At 36.7% G+C, this 14,811-nt stretch overlaps 2 protein-coding genes across 2 annotated transcripts; one reads left to right on the forward strand and one right to left on the reverse strand.

Moving 5' to 3' along the window:
* Nucleotides 1-4,933: 4,933 nt before the first annotated feature.
* On the reverse strand, nt 4,934-6,470 carry LOC129953561 (uncharacterized). Its single transcript, XM_056066802.1, has 2 exons — nt 5,675-6,470; nt 4,934-5,613 (listed from the first exon to the last, which is right to left on the reverse strand). The coding sequence occupies exons 1-2, from the start codon at nt 6,240-6,242 to the stop codon at nt 5,609-5,611; spliced, it is 573 nt and encodes a 190-aa protein (XP_055922777.1). The 5' UTR covers nt 6,243-6,470; the 3' UTR covers nt 4,934-5,608.
* A 2,397-nt stretch (nt 6,471-8,867) lies between these two features.
* Nucleotides 8,868-14,298, forward strand: LOC129953560 (uncharacterized; the record flags this gene model as incomplete). Its single annotated transcript, XM_056066801.1, has 5 exons — nt 8,868-9,261; nt 9,396-10,760; nt 10,832-12,715; nt 13,385-13,714; nt 13,827-14,298. Coding segments are annotated over exons 1-5 (4,445 nt in total), but the record flags the coding sequence as incomplete, so codon positions are not given.
* Nucleotides 14,299-14,811: the final 513 nt, after the last annotated feature.

The following is a 14,811-nucleotide window of genomic DNA, read 5'->3' on the forward strand; positions in this document are numbered from 1 at the left end:
ACTAACTTGGCACAAGTGAAGGGCTCAATGGAGTACCACTCTTCCTGCACTTTTTCCCACAGCTCGTCTTTATTTTTGGATTTAAATCCACCAAGTCTCTTTTTTAATATTCCCCACAGATGCTCTATGGGATTTAAGTCCGGGGATTGTGACGGCCATTCCATTAGATGGACTTTGTTGTCCTTGAACCACTGTTTTGCGAGTCGGGATGAGTGTTTGGGGTCATTGTCCTGCATATACTCCCACACTAACGGCATATTTTCTTCGGCAAATGGCAACATTATATTTTTAAGGATATCAACGTAACCTGTGGCCGTCAAAACATCCTTAATCCAATAAATTGGTCCCACACCTGAAGCCGAAAAACATCCCCAAAGCATAATGTTGCCACCGCCATGCTTAACGGTCTTTATCGTGTGTTTGGGATCGTATGCGGTGTTCTTGGGGCGCCTTACCTTTGGTTTTCCATCGGATCCAAATAAATTTATCTTTGTCTCATCTGACCACAAGACATTTTTCCAATTTGGCCGCATTGAATTCGCCTTCGCAAAAGTGATTCGATTTTTAATATTTTTTTGGCTGAGCAGTGGAACTTTCCTTGCAGAATGCGCCCTCAAGTCCATTTCTATAAGCCTATTTCTAATCGTCCGGCTTGTGACTGGAGCATTTAACTCCTTCCTAAGGTCCTCCGACAATAAAAATGGATTCCTCTTCGATTCTCGTACCAATAAGGCATCGAACCTTTTGGAGGTTGCCCGCTTTCTGCCGCGCTGCTCCTGTTGTTGTTCAAAATTAATGGCGGTAAATACTTTCTTTTTTGAACAATTCATTAGGCCTGCAATTTCCGCCATTGATTTGCCTTCATTTTTGAGATTTTTCATCAACTCTCGTTCTTCGTTTGAGCAATGTAACCCGCGGCCCATGCTGAAAGTGTTAATAACAATTAGAAAACAAATTTCGCGATAAATGCTATTTTGAACCTTTTGTTTTCTCAAATAACCAAATTAAATCACCTTATTTTAGATTTCAACACTTTTTATTCACGAATTTTTCTTAAACAAAAAAGCGTTTCTATTTTTTTTTCCAGCACAAACACGAGGTCGTTAAACAAATGACCATAAAGAATTATTTATTGCAACGAAATGTGCTTAAAAGTGATAGCATAATAAAGTACCGTTTTCGATCGATCATATACAGTGGGGCACATGAGTTAATATTTCCTGTAAAAACAATGATGTGGCTAGATCAGTAAAAATAAAATTCGTTTCTATTATTTTTTCCATCACTGTATGTATACGACTTTTTTTTACAGATTTTTACTTATTTCTTGAAATATTGTATTTTTAGCAGCTTTGGTCTTTAATAAGTTCATAGAAATCTATTTCATGAAGCAAATCACTCTGAATACAAAGCAGAGATCATCAAGTCTCTCCTGCGTTATCATTGTTCGGCAAGGACTTTTGAAGCGTTTTAATAGACTAAATGATCTTTTCGCAGAACTATTAGTCACCATCAGACTTAAAAATAAACGTAATACCGTGTCTACTTTCGGAAACGCTGATATAATTTTATGTTCCTACATTATCTTATATAAATAAGCTTGATTAAAAAAATTTAAATTATTGCCATTTTTATGCATCACATAACGATGGAATTGTATTAACTCATCAGCAAGTTCTGAATTTAAATCTTTCGCATAATTTGACACCAAACGGCTTAAACGTTGACTTTTTTATTGCTTGTGAGAAGAAAATCAAATTGTTCAGAAATTTCTTTATATATTTGACCTCTGGAATCCATTTGTATTCTTAATTTATTGATAATAATATAAAAAGCGGAAATTGTAAACTAATCCTTCGGGCTTAAATCTACATCGGGAGCATTACCATAATTAGTCATTTCGTTTTCGTGTAATCATGTAGCTGTCATCGGGTAGATGTTGCTACAACTACCACCACTAACACCGCTCCCACTGTAACAATTATGTTAATTGTTAATGAAATAAAACACTAATAATTTAATTATAAAATACAAATTTATTATATGAGGTTATCTTATCTTAACAGCGGTCGAGAATAGAATGATCTTAATCCAGACAAGAGCAAGAAAGTAGTTTCTTCTTTCAGGTGTAGGAATACATTATGTTTGCGTTCTTAATCTTAACATTATGCTTGCATTCTTAATCTTAACTATTTTACATTAAGGTATGTGTACATTAGCTAGCTTATTACACGCTTTTTTCTTTAATAATTTTTTTTTTTTTTTTTTTTTTTTTGAAATTATATATACATTTATGTATGTACCTATATAAGGTTTCAGTCCCAGCCGTATCTTTGCGGTGGACGTACAGTTCTTCCACTACTAGTTCTGTATTGTTCATTACCCATTACTGGTATATTATCTTTATTTACAGCAATTTCAGGTGTCTCAAAACCACATTTTTCGTTTGATTCTGATTCACTACTATCAGCTGTTTCATACTCATTATCTGATGATGTACTTGTATTATTAAATGAAACTGGTAGTTGTGAATCATCCACATTACATTCAATTTGTTTAGTCTTATTTAGAGATTGAGAATTTCTTTTATTATTTCTATCTTCAGGAACAATTTGAATTTCTTTAAAAATATCTGGATTTGTTACATTTTGTTTGATGTTTTCTTCATACATCATATCGCTAACATTAAAATTATTATTTTTAGTTTTAGCAATGAAGCGTCTATTACGCCTAAAATAATTATCAAAGCTATCTTTTATAATATATGAGCGATTATTTACATGATCAACTATTGTTCCATAATACCATTCTTTTGAATTTTTTTTAAAAATCACACGATCACCCAACTCAAGCACTGGAAGTGATTTTGCACTTCTGTCATAATAATATTTCTGCTTTTGCCTTTTTTCTTTAAATTTGGTCTGAACAAACTTCTCATCTATGTGATTTCTGTGAAGTAAGGAACTAGAGATCGGCATTCTTGTTTTAACCATTCTGCCAAAAATTAATTGAACTGGGGCAAGTCCAATGCTTGCCACAGGCGTGGTATTGTACTCAAGCAACCTATACTGAAAATGTTTTGTTTCTTGTGCTTCATAGCACCTTTTAAGAATATTCTTTGCTATTGCTACACCCTTTTCTGCTAACCCATTGCTTTGCGCATACCGTGGACTTGAAAATCTCATGATTATGTTGTGACTGTCTGCAAATTTTTCAAAGTCCCCGGAGGCAAAAGGACTATTATCACAACGAATAATAGTTGGGTATCCTATTTTATTGAAATTAATCTTTAGTTTCTCGATTATATGACTTGAAGTTTTGTTACTAAGATTTTCTACTATTACAAAGCATGAATATGCGTCAATAATGGCCAGAAAGTCTTTTCCCGCATACTCAAATAAATCCATAGCAATGATTTGAAGTGGATATTCAGGTTGATCATCTTGTAATAGTTTTTCCTTTTGAATGTTTCGCGTAAATTTTTCACAAATTTGACAAGATTCTACAATTTGCTTTAAGTGAACACTCATGTTTGGCCAGAAATAGTGCGCTCTTGCTCGAGCAAGTGTTTTTTCTATCCCCAAATGTGGAGCGTGTATCCACTTCGCAATTTTGTTCTGTAATTCAGTTGGAATTACTAAACGATGGTTACGAAACAGTAATCCATTTTCAAAATGTAGTTCTGACTTATATTTATGAAGTTCTTGCCCTAACTTACTAAGATGATGGAAATTTGGCCAACCATTCTGAATAAATCCGACTATTTTCGAATATTCTTCATCACGTTTTAAAACAGAACTGTAAAGGTCATAGTTTGCCATCGATAGGCATGCAGACTTAGTTACAGTGTGAATTATTCCCATTAAGTTTTCGATTTCCCCACAGCAACTTAGTTGTGCACGCGATAAACAGTCTGCTACCAGCATTTCTTTGCCAGGTTTGTAAACTACTTCCATTTTAGGGTATTTCAAGAGTGCCATAAACATACGTTGCAATCGTGGTGATACACCATCAATGTCTCTACGGACTAATGTTTCTAGTGGTTTATGGTCACTTTGAACTGTAAATTCACGTCCATAAACAAAAAAATGGAACTTTGTACAAGCAAATAGTATAGCTAAAAGCTCCTTCTCTATTTGTGACCATTTCTGTTCACTGGTACTCAATGTGCGAGATGCAAATGCGACAGGATGCCCTAGTTGCATCAAGACACAACCCAATCCATCCTTGGACGCATCTGTTTGTATCACGACAGGATTATTTGCATCATAAATTGCTAAGACGGGATCAGAAGTTATAATCCCCAATAGCTTATTTATTTCTTCCTCATGTTCAGCTGTAAGCTTAAACTCAACGTTGTTATAAGTAAGTTCACGTAACTTGGCAGTAAGCTTTGATAGATTAGGAATAAATTTTGCTAAGTATTTAAAAAGACCCAATAATCGCATAATGTCTTGCTTACATTTAGGTTTTTCCATATTTAAAATTGCATCGAGATGCTTTATTTCCGGTTGAATTTTCCCATATGACAAAATATGTCCCATAAACTTAATTTGGTTTGCCCTGTACTGAATTTTTTCTCGATTAAACTTAATTCCATTAGCCCTCGCACGTTCTAGTACCATTCCCATTATTTTGTCATGCTCACTTTCATTTTCAGCAGCTATGCCTATATCATCAAAATAAATCATAGTTCCTGGGATGTCCCCAAATATTTGAACCATTTTGCATTGGAACATTTCAGGAACATTATTAAGTCCGAATGGTGCACGATTGAACTTATATCTCCCAAATGGGGTCATAAAGGTTGTAAGATCAGCACTAACTTCATCCAATTGCATATGCCAAAATCCATTAGAAAGATCCAATACAGAAAACACACGTTTTCCTGCCAGCCTGGACGTAAAGTCATCGATTGTAGGAATTAGAAAATGTTCGCGCTGAATACATTTATTAAGTGGTTTTGGATCAAGGCATATCCGAAGCTTCCCATTTGGTTTCTCTACTATTTGAAGATTATTTACCCATTCAGTTGGATAATTTACTACAGAAATTATACCTTCCCGCAACATATTTTCAATTTCTGCTTTAAGTTTATCTAGTAGACTAAGTGGTATTCTTTTCTTATAGTGTAACGATGGCCTAGAATTTTCTTTCAATTTAATTGAATTGGTTCCCGGAAACTTACCAACACTACCAAAAACATCCCCATTAGTTTTTATGAATTCAGTGCATGCCAGTGATGAAGACATGACAGCGTCAACATCAATTCGTTTTACCAACCCAAACTCCCTACACGATTCCAAGCCTAGCAATGGCTCATGACTATCATCAACGACATAGAAGTGAGAAGAGTGTTCAGTTTTTTTTTCCAAATCATAACACGAAAGCTTTACTATGTCAAATACATTAATTTTATTACCATTGTAATCAGAGATTAGCAAATTATTAAGTTCGTTTTTATACTTTAATTCAATGTCAAGTTTTTTTGTTAAATAAACTGGTATACAATTGACATCAGATCCAGTGTCAAGTTTAAAGGTGATGTGTTCATTCCCTATCAAGAATGTTTTTTTCCATTGCTCTTTTTTTCCAAAGATATTCGAATTTATTCTATAGTGACATTTTTCATTTAAATAATAAGAACTATCAAAAACATTGCTTTGTAATTTACCTGATGAGTCACCCCAGTATTGCAAAGAGTGAACCGAAGGCTTTCCTTTATTGTAGTTGTCTGGCTTTTTGTTTTCCTTATGATATCCAGTTTGCTCCCCTTGTTTTCCTTTTGATTTGCACAACCTTTGATAGTGCCCCTGCTTTCCACAACATCGACAAGTTACCCCGTTTGCTTTGCAGCTTCTAAGATGTGAAGGAGTGAAGTCGTCCCCACAGTTGTAGCATCGTCGATTTATAGCGCTGATTTGTTGTTGTTCCACACTGTATGCCTTTTGAGCGATGGCACCTCTATCAAGCAAGACTTTGTTAGCATTTGCTGCCTCGAACGCCTTGCAAACTGAAATCACGTTTTGCAGTGATTCATCCCTCCCATCCAGGAGCTTAAGCTGCAGCTTTTTGTCATAGACCCCGATGATGATTCTGTCCTTTATCATTTTTTCTTCGTAGGAGACACCACAAGCACAACCAAATTCGCAGAACTGAATTTGTTTCCTGATTTCAGTTTCGAAGTCAGTGAATGACTGCTTCTCTTTCTGCAATATTTGGTTGAACTTGAATGTCTCCATTGTTACATTTTTTTTGGAATGCAGTAGCGGTCGAAAGCAATTATGATTTCCTCAAGTGTGCGTGACTGTCGCTCTTCTGCTTGATTATCGCCTTCGCCTGCTTGTTCGTTTCCTGGAGCCACAGCATTTTGATTTCCCAGTATTCCATCAGTTGTGCCATCATTTGGGAACAACGTGGTATAAATTTCCATTGCAGCTGGACCTATAAGCCATAGGAATGTTGCAATTTTTTTTTTTGTTTCGCTTTCCTCGTTTTTTCCTGTGGCCATCATGTACATTAGAAATGTACGTTTCCAGCTTGGCCACTGTTTCCCCAAATGTGAGCAATCTAGCTCAGCAGGCACGCGGTCAGATGACGTCATTGATTCTAGAAGTTGATTTCCAAGTAACAAAAAAAATACACGTACCTACAGCGACGCGATACTTTTTCTTTTGTTTGTTTAATACTCCTCCGGTAGTTGCTGTTGTTATTGAGTGTTTTTTTTTTGTATGTATCCCACTTTTGACACCATGTAACAATTATGTTAATTGTTAATGAAATAAAACACTAATAATTTAATTATAAAATACAAATTTATTATATGAGGTTATCTTATCTTAACAGCGGTCGAGAATAGAATGATCTTAATCCAGACAAGAGCAAGAAAGTAGTTTCTTCTTTCAGGTGTAGGAATACATTATGTTTGCGTTCTTAATCTTAACATTATGCTTGCATTCTTAATCTTAACTATTTTACATTAAGGTATGTGTACATTAGCTAGCTTATTACACCCACCACTACCTCAACTGCCACTGTCACCACCCTTCCTACTACGGCTGCCATCTTCTCCAAATCATCCTGCATTGATGCTTCTGCTTCTACTGCCACCATCATCGCCACCGCAGCCACATTAGCCGCCCCCGTCACCACCACCACTTTTTCTACCACTATCTACAACACTTGTATAAGCAACAACATTCAACCGATCGATGCACTACCTGTCGCCGTTACCCTGGACATGGTTTATGCTGAAATTGTGCAACTAAAGAACTACCACAAAGCACAAATTGATGAAATGGTTGCCAAAATTAAGGAAAATGAAACAAAAATTGTCACACTGGAACAAAAGGTAGACTACCTAGAACAACAACTTCTATCTAACAGCATTGAAGTATATAATGTTCCAATTATAAACAAAGACACACCACACATCGATCTTGCAGTTGGTATGATTCGCAATGCATTGAATATTAACGTAAATGAGCCTGACATCGACCAATGTTTTGTCAAAAAAATTAAAAAAGGCAATTCTCATGCGAATGGCGACATGAAGAGCACCAATTTCTGCATGTCAAATTTGTTTCTCATCACTTGAAAGAGAAAATTATGAAAACCAAGAGAGAGAAAAGAGAACAACTAACAACAAAAATATTCGGAGCATAAGGTAAACCGGAGAAAGTATACATAAACGATTGCTTAACTCATCAGAGGCGTCAACTTCTAAATACTGCGCTAGCCCTAAAAACTACGAAAGGAGTCAAATACGTTTGGACTAGGAATGAAAATATTTTTATGAGGAGGAGTGAGGGTGACAATTCTGTAAGAATTAATTATATTTCTGATTTTGATAAAATATGAGTATTGTTAATCCTATTCCTTATTCAGTTCAAAGTATTTGTGAAGTGCCAGTTTTTAGTAGTTTTATAGATGATTCCTTTTGTATACAACAAAACATCCGTAGTCTCAGAATTTTTTTTTCTAATTTCCTTGCTCACATTGAATCTTTTAAAAAATTGCCAGCTATAATAGTTCTTACAGAGATTTGGGTTTATGAGAGTGAAATAAGCCTTTATAATATACCGGGTTATGCGATTTTTAGTTGTTGCAATGAATCTTATTCGCCAGGTGGTGTTGCAGTTTACATTGGTGAAAATTTTGTTCACCAATTCTTAAAAATCGACATTTGCAGCGCGGATGTTGTAAAGTTGTCGTTTTGCTATCAAAACGAAAACTATACAATGTTATGTTTCTACAGATTGCACGCGTTTAGTAAAAGTTTGTTTATAGAGGAACTCAGTCAAATTCTGTGCATAAATAAGACTTGTAATTTAATTTTGATTGGGGATATTAATGATATTGATGATTATCTATATAATACTTGTTTTTCCAATCACGATTTATAAAAGTTATTCCTGGCCTACTTGATCAGCAAACAGCTTACAATAAAAGCATAACAACTGTTAGCGACATCTGCATTGTCGCAGTAAGTTTACCCAATACTTCAAAGACAACCCTGACCTTTATTGCAATTGTTGCAATTTGCAATGTGCAAAACTCAACTTAACCTATTTCGCTTTCCTTTACCTCATTTTTGTATCCGAAATCTGAATAGAATGACTAGAGATTGAAATATTTAAAAACCTTTCTTTTTGTAAAATTATTTTACAGTAAAATATTAAAATACAAATTGTAAACCAAGGTAATATAATATGAAAACACATTATAAAAATATGTATATAAATAAACTAAATAAATTTCACAATTTTTAAGCCGCTATATAAAAAAAAAAGTATTTATTTTGCGACTATAAAAGCTTGGTTTTCGTCTTAACATTTCTTAAAAATTCTTGACTGATTATACAAGTTATGTCGAGCAAATCTGCTCCAAAATCAACATCAACGCCAATTGCTGGTAATAGTTGTAAGCTCTGCCGTGAGCCCGACATTCCTGAAATGGTAGCTTGCGACAAATGCTCCACATGGTTTCATTTCCAATGCGTCAACATCGGTTCTTCTGTTAACGACAGAAGTTGGGTATGCGAAGCCTGTCAAAGGTCATCAAGCCACCATTCACCTGCTCGTTCCATCATCTCCACTGTGGCGTCCAAGGAAACATCCAAATCCCGGGAAAGAAGAGATCTTCTCTTGAAAAGACTCGAAGAAGAAAAAGTCCTTCGAGAAGCAAACTTACAAAAGTACTTAACAGATAAGTACAAAATTCTCGAAGAACTAAGCAGTTCAGATGAAGAAAACATCCAAGGTAAGTCGGTAGATCGTAGCCAATTAACAGAAAAATGGGTCCAAGATACCCCAGCTAATATCCCAGTCTCTGGTGCAGCTAACACCCTTGCTAAAGAAAAAATACAACCAAAACCTGTTATCGTTCCTCAAAAGCAGCCCAACCCAAGCAACCTTGTTCCATTACAAGTAGAAAACCCTACACCAAGTGGTCAAATTCACCCTACCTATTCCGAACCTCAACAAAATACGCTTTTACCATCTCAGTTAGCGACTCGACAAGTGATATCTTATTGCCATCGATGGTGCCAGATATAATTAAAACTCTTAGAATGCGTTTCGGTAGACCAGAGCACGTACTTCACGCCATGATTGCCAAAGCAAAAAACCAAGCACCTCCTAAAGCTGATAAAATGGAAACGCTTATAGAATATGCGCTCGCGATCCAAAATGTGTGTGCCGTAATGGAAGCATCACAGATGACAGCCCACTTGAACAACCCCACGCTTCTCAAGGAATTTGTTGATAAGCTTACTCCACATCTTTTGTTGAACTGGGCCCTATTTTCAAAAGATTTACAATCACCCACACTGCCAGAGTTTTCAAATTGGTTAAGCGAAATTGCGGAAGCTGCTTGTACCGTCACAACGCCAATCGTGCGCACAGACAAACTGGAACGACGTAGTAATCACTTCTTCACTCACGACGTAGTCAAAGCACCTACATCAAACATAGATCGTGAAAGTAGCACGAGAAAATGTTATGTCTGTAACGATTTCCATCCATTGGATTTCTGCTACGAATTCAAACGATATGGACGTTCTGAAAGATGGAATGCCGTAAAAAAGAACAATTTATGTCACACGTGCTTAAAAAAACACCCTCACGCGCGATGTCGATCAACACTATTGTGTGGAGTGGAGGGATGCACAAGAAAACATCACAAGCTTTTACATAATTCAGCTGCTGATAGTACTCCCCCCAGGATGCAAATTGGCTCAACTTTAGGATGCCATTACAACCGCTGCGACGATAATATACAAAACAATATACTTTTTAGAATTATTCCAGTGAAGCTTTATGGAATCAATAAAACATGTAACACCTTTGCTTTCCTGGACGGAGGCTCATCCCTGACGTTGATTGACGATGAACTCGCTTGTAACCTGGACCTTGCATCAGGGAGGTCCGAAAATCTTTGTTTAAAGTGGACTTCCGAAACTACACGCGTTGAAGAAAACTCACGTATCGTCACATTGGGCATATCAGGTTCCTCTGAAGGATGCCAGAGATTCACCCTCCACAACGTTCGCACCGTAAACAATTTAGGGCTACCAAAACAATCCGTATCGAGTCATATTATGCAAAATCGTTATTCGTACATGAAAGGTTTGCCAATTCCTTCGTATGACATGGCTCAACCAAGAATTCTTATTGGAATGGACAATTGGAAACTTGGCGTATCAATGAGAGTGTTTGAAGGCAACTGGTCCGAACCAATGGTGACTAAAACGCGCCTAGGTTGGTGTGTTCATGGCCCTGAAAAAGACATACAAACTAATTTTAAAAACACTGAATTTGAAATGATACAGAGCTTCATCAACTTGTAGAAAACTTCTTTTCAATTGAAAACATCGGTGTACGCATTCCAACGCTTCAAATGGTATCCACAGAAGAAAAAAAGGCCATCAGAATTCTTGAAGAAACGTGTGTTCGTATCGAAAAAAAATATGAAGTCGGTCTTCTTTGGAAGTACGATAAATTCAATTTGCCTGACAGCTATTCCATGGCGTTTAATCGTTTTCAAATACTAGATCGAAAAATTCAAAAGGATGTTCGGCTGAGTGAAAATTTAAATGAGCAGATTTTGAATTTAGTAAGCAAAAATTATGCAAAAAAATTGTCCGATGATGAGTTAAAAGTGAATCGCCGTGTTTGGTACTTACCAATTTTTATAGTGAGAAATCCGAATAAACCATCAAAGGTAAGGCTCGTGTGGGATGCAGCTGCGAAATGTGACGGTGTTTCACTTAACGATTTTCTCTTGAAAGGGCCAGACCAATTAGTACCAATCACAAACGTCCTATATGGTTTCCGTTGTGGAAGGTTCGCAATTTGTGGCGACATAGCCGAAATGTTTCATCAGGTGTCAGTGCGCAAAGAAGACAGGTCGGTTCAACGTTTTTTGTGGAGGGACAATAAAGCAATGCGTGCTCCTAGTGTGTATGAGATGCAAGTTTTGACGTTTGGTGCTAGCTGTTCACCGTGCATTGCTCATTATGTAAAAAATCAAAATGCATTGCGTTTTTCAAGAACAAAATCAAGAGCCGTGGAGGCTATATTACAACATCATTATGTAGACGACTTCATCGATAGTATGGATTCCATAGATGACATCATTCAACTGGCTAGAGACGTTAAATCTATACATGCAGATGCCGGCTTCCATATAAGGAATTGGATGTCGAATTCTACCACCGTCCTTGAAGCGCTGAAAGAAGATGGAACGCAAACGAAATCAACAGCTTCCTCAAAGGTTTTTGGAATGCATGATACAAACATGGTGGCAACCGAAAAGGTTTTAGGCATGCATTGGAATACATCGTCTGACACGTTTACTTATGTTTTAAACTTGTATAGCCTTAACAGAAAAGTTATTATTGAAAATAAAGTGCCAACAAAACGTGAAGTTCTTAAAATATTGATGTCGATATTCGATCCACTGGGATTTCTTTCTCACTTTCTTGTTTTTGTAAAGGTGCTCCTACAAGATATTTGGCGTTCAGAATTAGGTTGGGATGATGAGTTACCTGAAGCTTTATATGAAAGATGGTTGAGGTGGCAGATGTTGTTGCCTCAAGTTGCTGAACTCCAGATTCCAAGATGTTATTCTCTGAACTTGAACCAAACTAAAACGTCAATTCAACTTCACACATTCGTCGATGCAAGCGAGAATGCATATGCTGCCGTGTCTTACTTTCGCGTTGAATACGAAAATAAAATCGAAACGGCCATAGTAAGCGCTAAAACCAAAGTTGCTCCAAGGCGACCATTATCAATTCCGAGGTTAGAATTGCAGGCTGCTGTTCTAGGGGTGAGACTTATGAATTCGATATGTAACGCACATCGTTTTTCCCTAAGTCAGAAATTTTTATGGTGTGATTCAAGGACCGTGCTGTCGTGGCTTCGTACTGACCCTCGAAATTTTCAACAGTTCGTTATGTACCGAGTAGGTGAAATTTTGGAGTCTTCTAGTGTTTTGGACTGGAAGTGGATTCCCTCCAAAATGAATGTGGCAGATAAGGCAACAAAATGGAATTCAGATCCCAACTGGGATTCATCCGATGAATGGTTCAAAGGACCTGCTTTTCTTCACAAAAATCAAAGTGAATGGCCACAAATGCCACAAATAGAAACAATAGACAGAAGTGAATATAGACCTTATTTGCTGCAAATTAATGCAATTAAAAACTCATGTAAATTAATTGAGGTGAGTCGTTTTGGAAGTTGGGGAAAATTATGGCGTTCTATGGCGTATGTCTTCATGTATGTTGAACGATTAAAAAAAAAGGTAGAAGAAAAGCGAAGAAATCTATAGGAAAAAGTGAAAATATTTTAAAGCAAAGAAATCCTGAAATGCAGTCCTGGAGCAAACTTCACGATTTTGTTTTATCGTCAAACGCAATCAAAAAATCACAAATGCTACTTTTTCGGCAAGCTCAATCAGAAGTTTATTTTGAGGAAATACAAAATCTAAAACACCGAACTATGAGAAAAACGTCACCTTTTCCAGTAGCAGCCCCCTCAGAAAACTCTCTCCGTTTTTGGACGAAAACGGAGTATTGAGAATGCAAGGACGCACTGCTTTCGCCGACTTCGTAAATATAGACTGTAAAACACCAATTATTTTACCTAAGACGCATTGCATAACTAGCTTGGTAGTTGACGATTACCACCGAAAATATCATCATCTCAATCATGAAACGGCCTTGAACGAAATACGTCAAAAATTTCATATTTCGGAGCTGAGATTCAGAATGCTCGTCCTTAAGTTCCTGAAATGGCCAACTTACCATAGGCTAGATTATCAGCGTTTTGTAGGCCTTTTACATTCGTTGGGGTGGATTTTTTTGCACCGATTATAGTGACGGTAGGAAGACGAAATGAGAAAAGATGGGGTGCATTATTCACCTGCCTAACTATTCGAGCAGTGCATGTAGAAATAGCTCATAGTTTGACTACAGATTCATTTATCATGTGTCTACGGAATTTTATGGCTCGTCGTGGGACACCTTTGGAGATATATAGCGACAATGGTACCAATTTCCGAGGCGCAGAAAAGGTGTTGAAAGAGGAATTAAAACAGGTTGACTTGGGTCGGGTGGCTGATGAGTTCGTGACAGCAGAATTAAAATGGAATTTCAATCCACCGACCACTCCTCACATGGGAAAGGCTCGTACGATCAATAAAAACCGTACTTTACAAAATTCTTTCTTCGAGAAAAGTTGGAGACGAAAGCTTGCGATGTGCACTTATTGAGGTTGAGAATATTATAAATTCCAGACCTTTAACATTTGTTTCCTTAGATGTGACTGATGATGAAGCGCTAACGCCAAACCATTTCCTTCTCGGTAGTTCAAATGGATTAAAAATACCTTGTGATCCGGTAAATTTGGATTTGCGAAAGAGTTGGAAAAAATCACAAATGTTAGCTGATATTTTTTGGAAGAAATGGGTTAAAGCGTTCCTACCAACACTCAATAAGAGATCAAAATGGTTCATCAAAACAAAGCCAATTTCAAAGGGTGACCTGGTTATCATAGTAGATAACGAACTGCCAAGAAACTGTTGGCCAAAAGGACGAGTAGTTGATGTTGTTACCGCAAAGGACGGACAGGTACGCCGAGCAAAGGTTCAAACGGAGCATGGTGTGTACGAGCGGCCTTCGGTGAAGTTAGCAGTTCTAGACATTGCTGGCAGGGAACAAGAGAGTAAGCCAGATACGGGTTGTAGTCAGCTTACTGGGGGCGGTATGTTAGCGACATCTGCATTGTCGCAGTAAGTTTACCCAATACTTCAAAGACAACCCTGACCTTTATTGCAATTGTTGCAATTTGCAATGTGCAAAACTCAACTTAACCTATTTCGCTTTCCTTTACCTCATTTTTGTATCCGAAATCTGAATAGAAAGACTAGAGATTGAAATATTTAAAAACCTTTCTTTTTGTAAAATTATTTTACAGTAAAATATTAAAATACAAATTGTAAACCAAGGTAATATAATATGAAAACACATTATAAAAATATGTATATAAATAAACTAAATAAATTTAAGAATTTTTAAGCCGCTATATAAAAAAAAAGTATTTATTTTGCGACTATAAAAGCTTGGTTTTCGTCTTAACACAACGCTCCTTTTGAGATGGAAAACAAAATCCATACACGTTGAAATTTCTCACCATTTGCTTTTTTACCAATATAATAAGCCGATTGGCAAACTCTAATTTTACCTTCTGCGTATGTTCATCGAGATTTAAATAAAGGACAATTATGATCATTGCATTTGCTAGG

The sequence above is a fragment of the Eupeodes corollae genome, unplaced genomic scaffold (assembly GCF_945859685.1).
Source record: "Eupeodes corollae unplaced genomic scaffold, idEupCoro1.1 scaffold_964, whole genome shotgun sequence".
Taxonomy (NCBI): domain Eukaryota; kingdom Metazoa; phylum Arthropoda; class Insecta; order Diptera; family Syrphidae; genus Eupeodes; species Eupeodes corollae.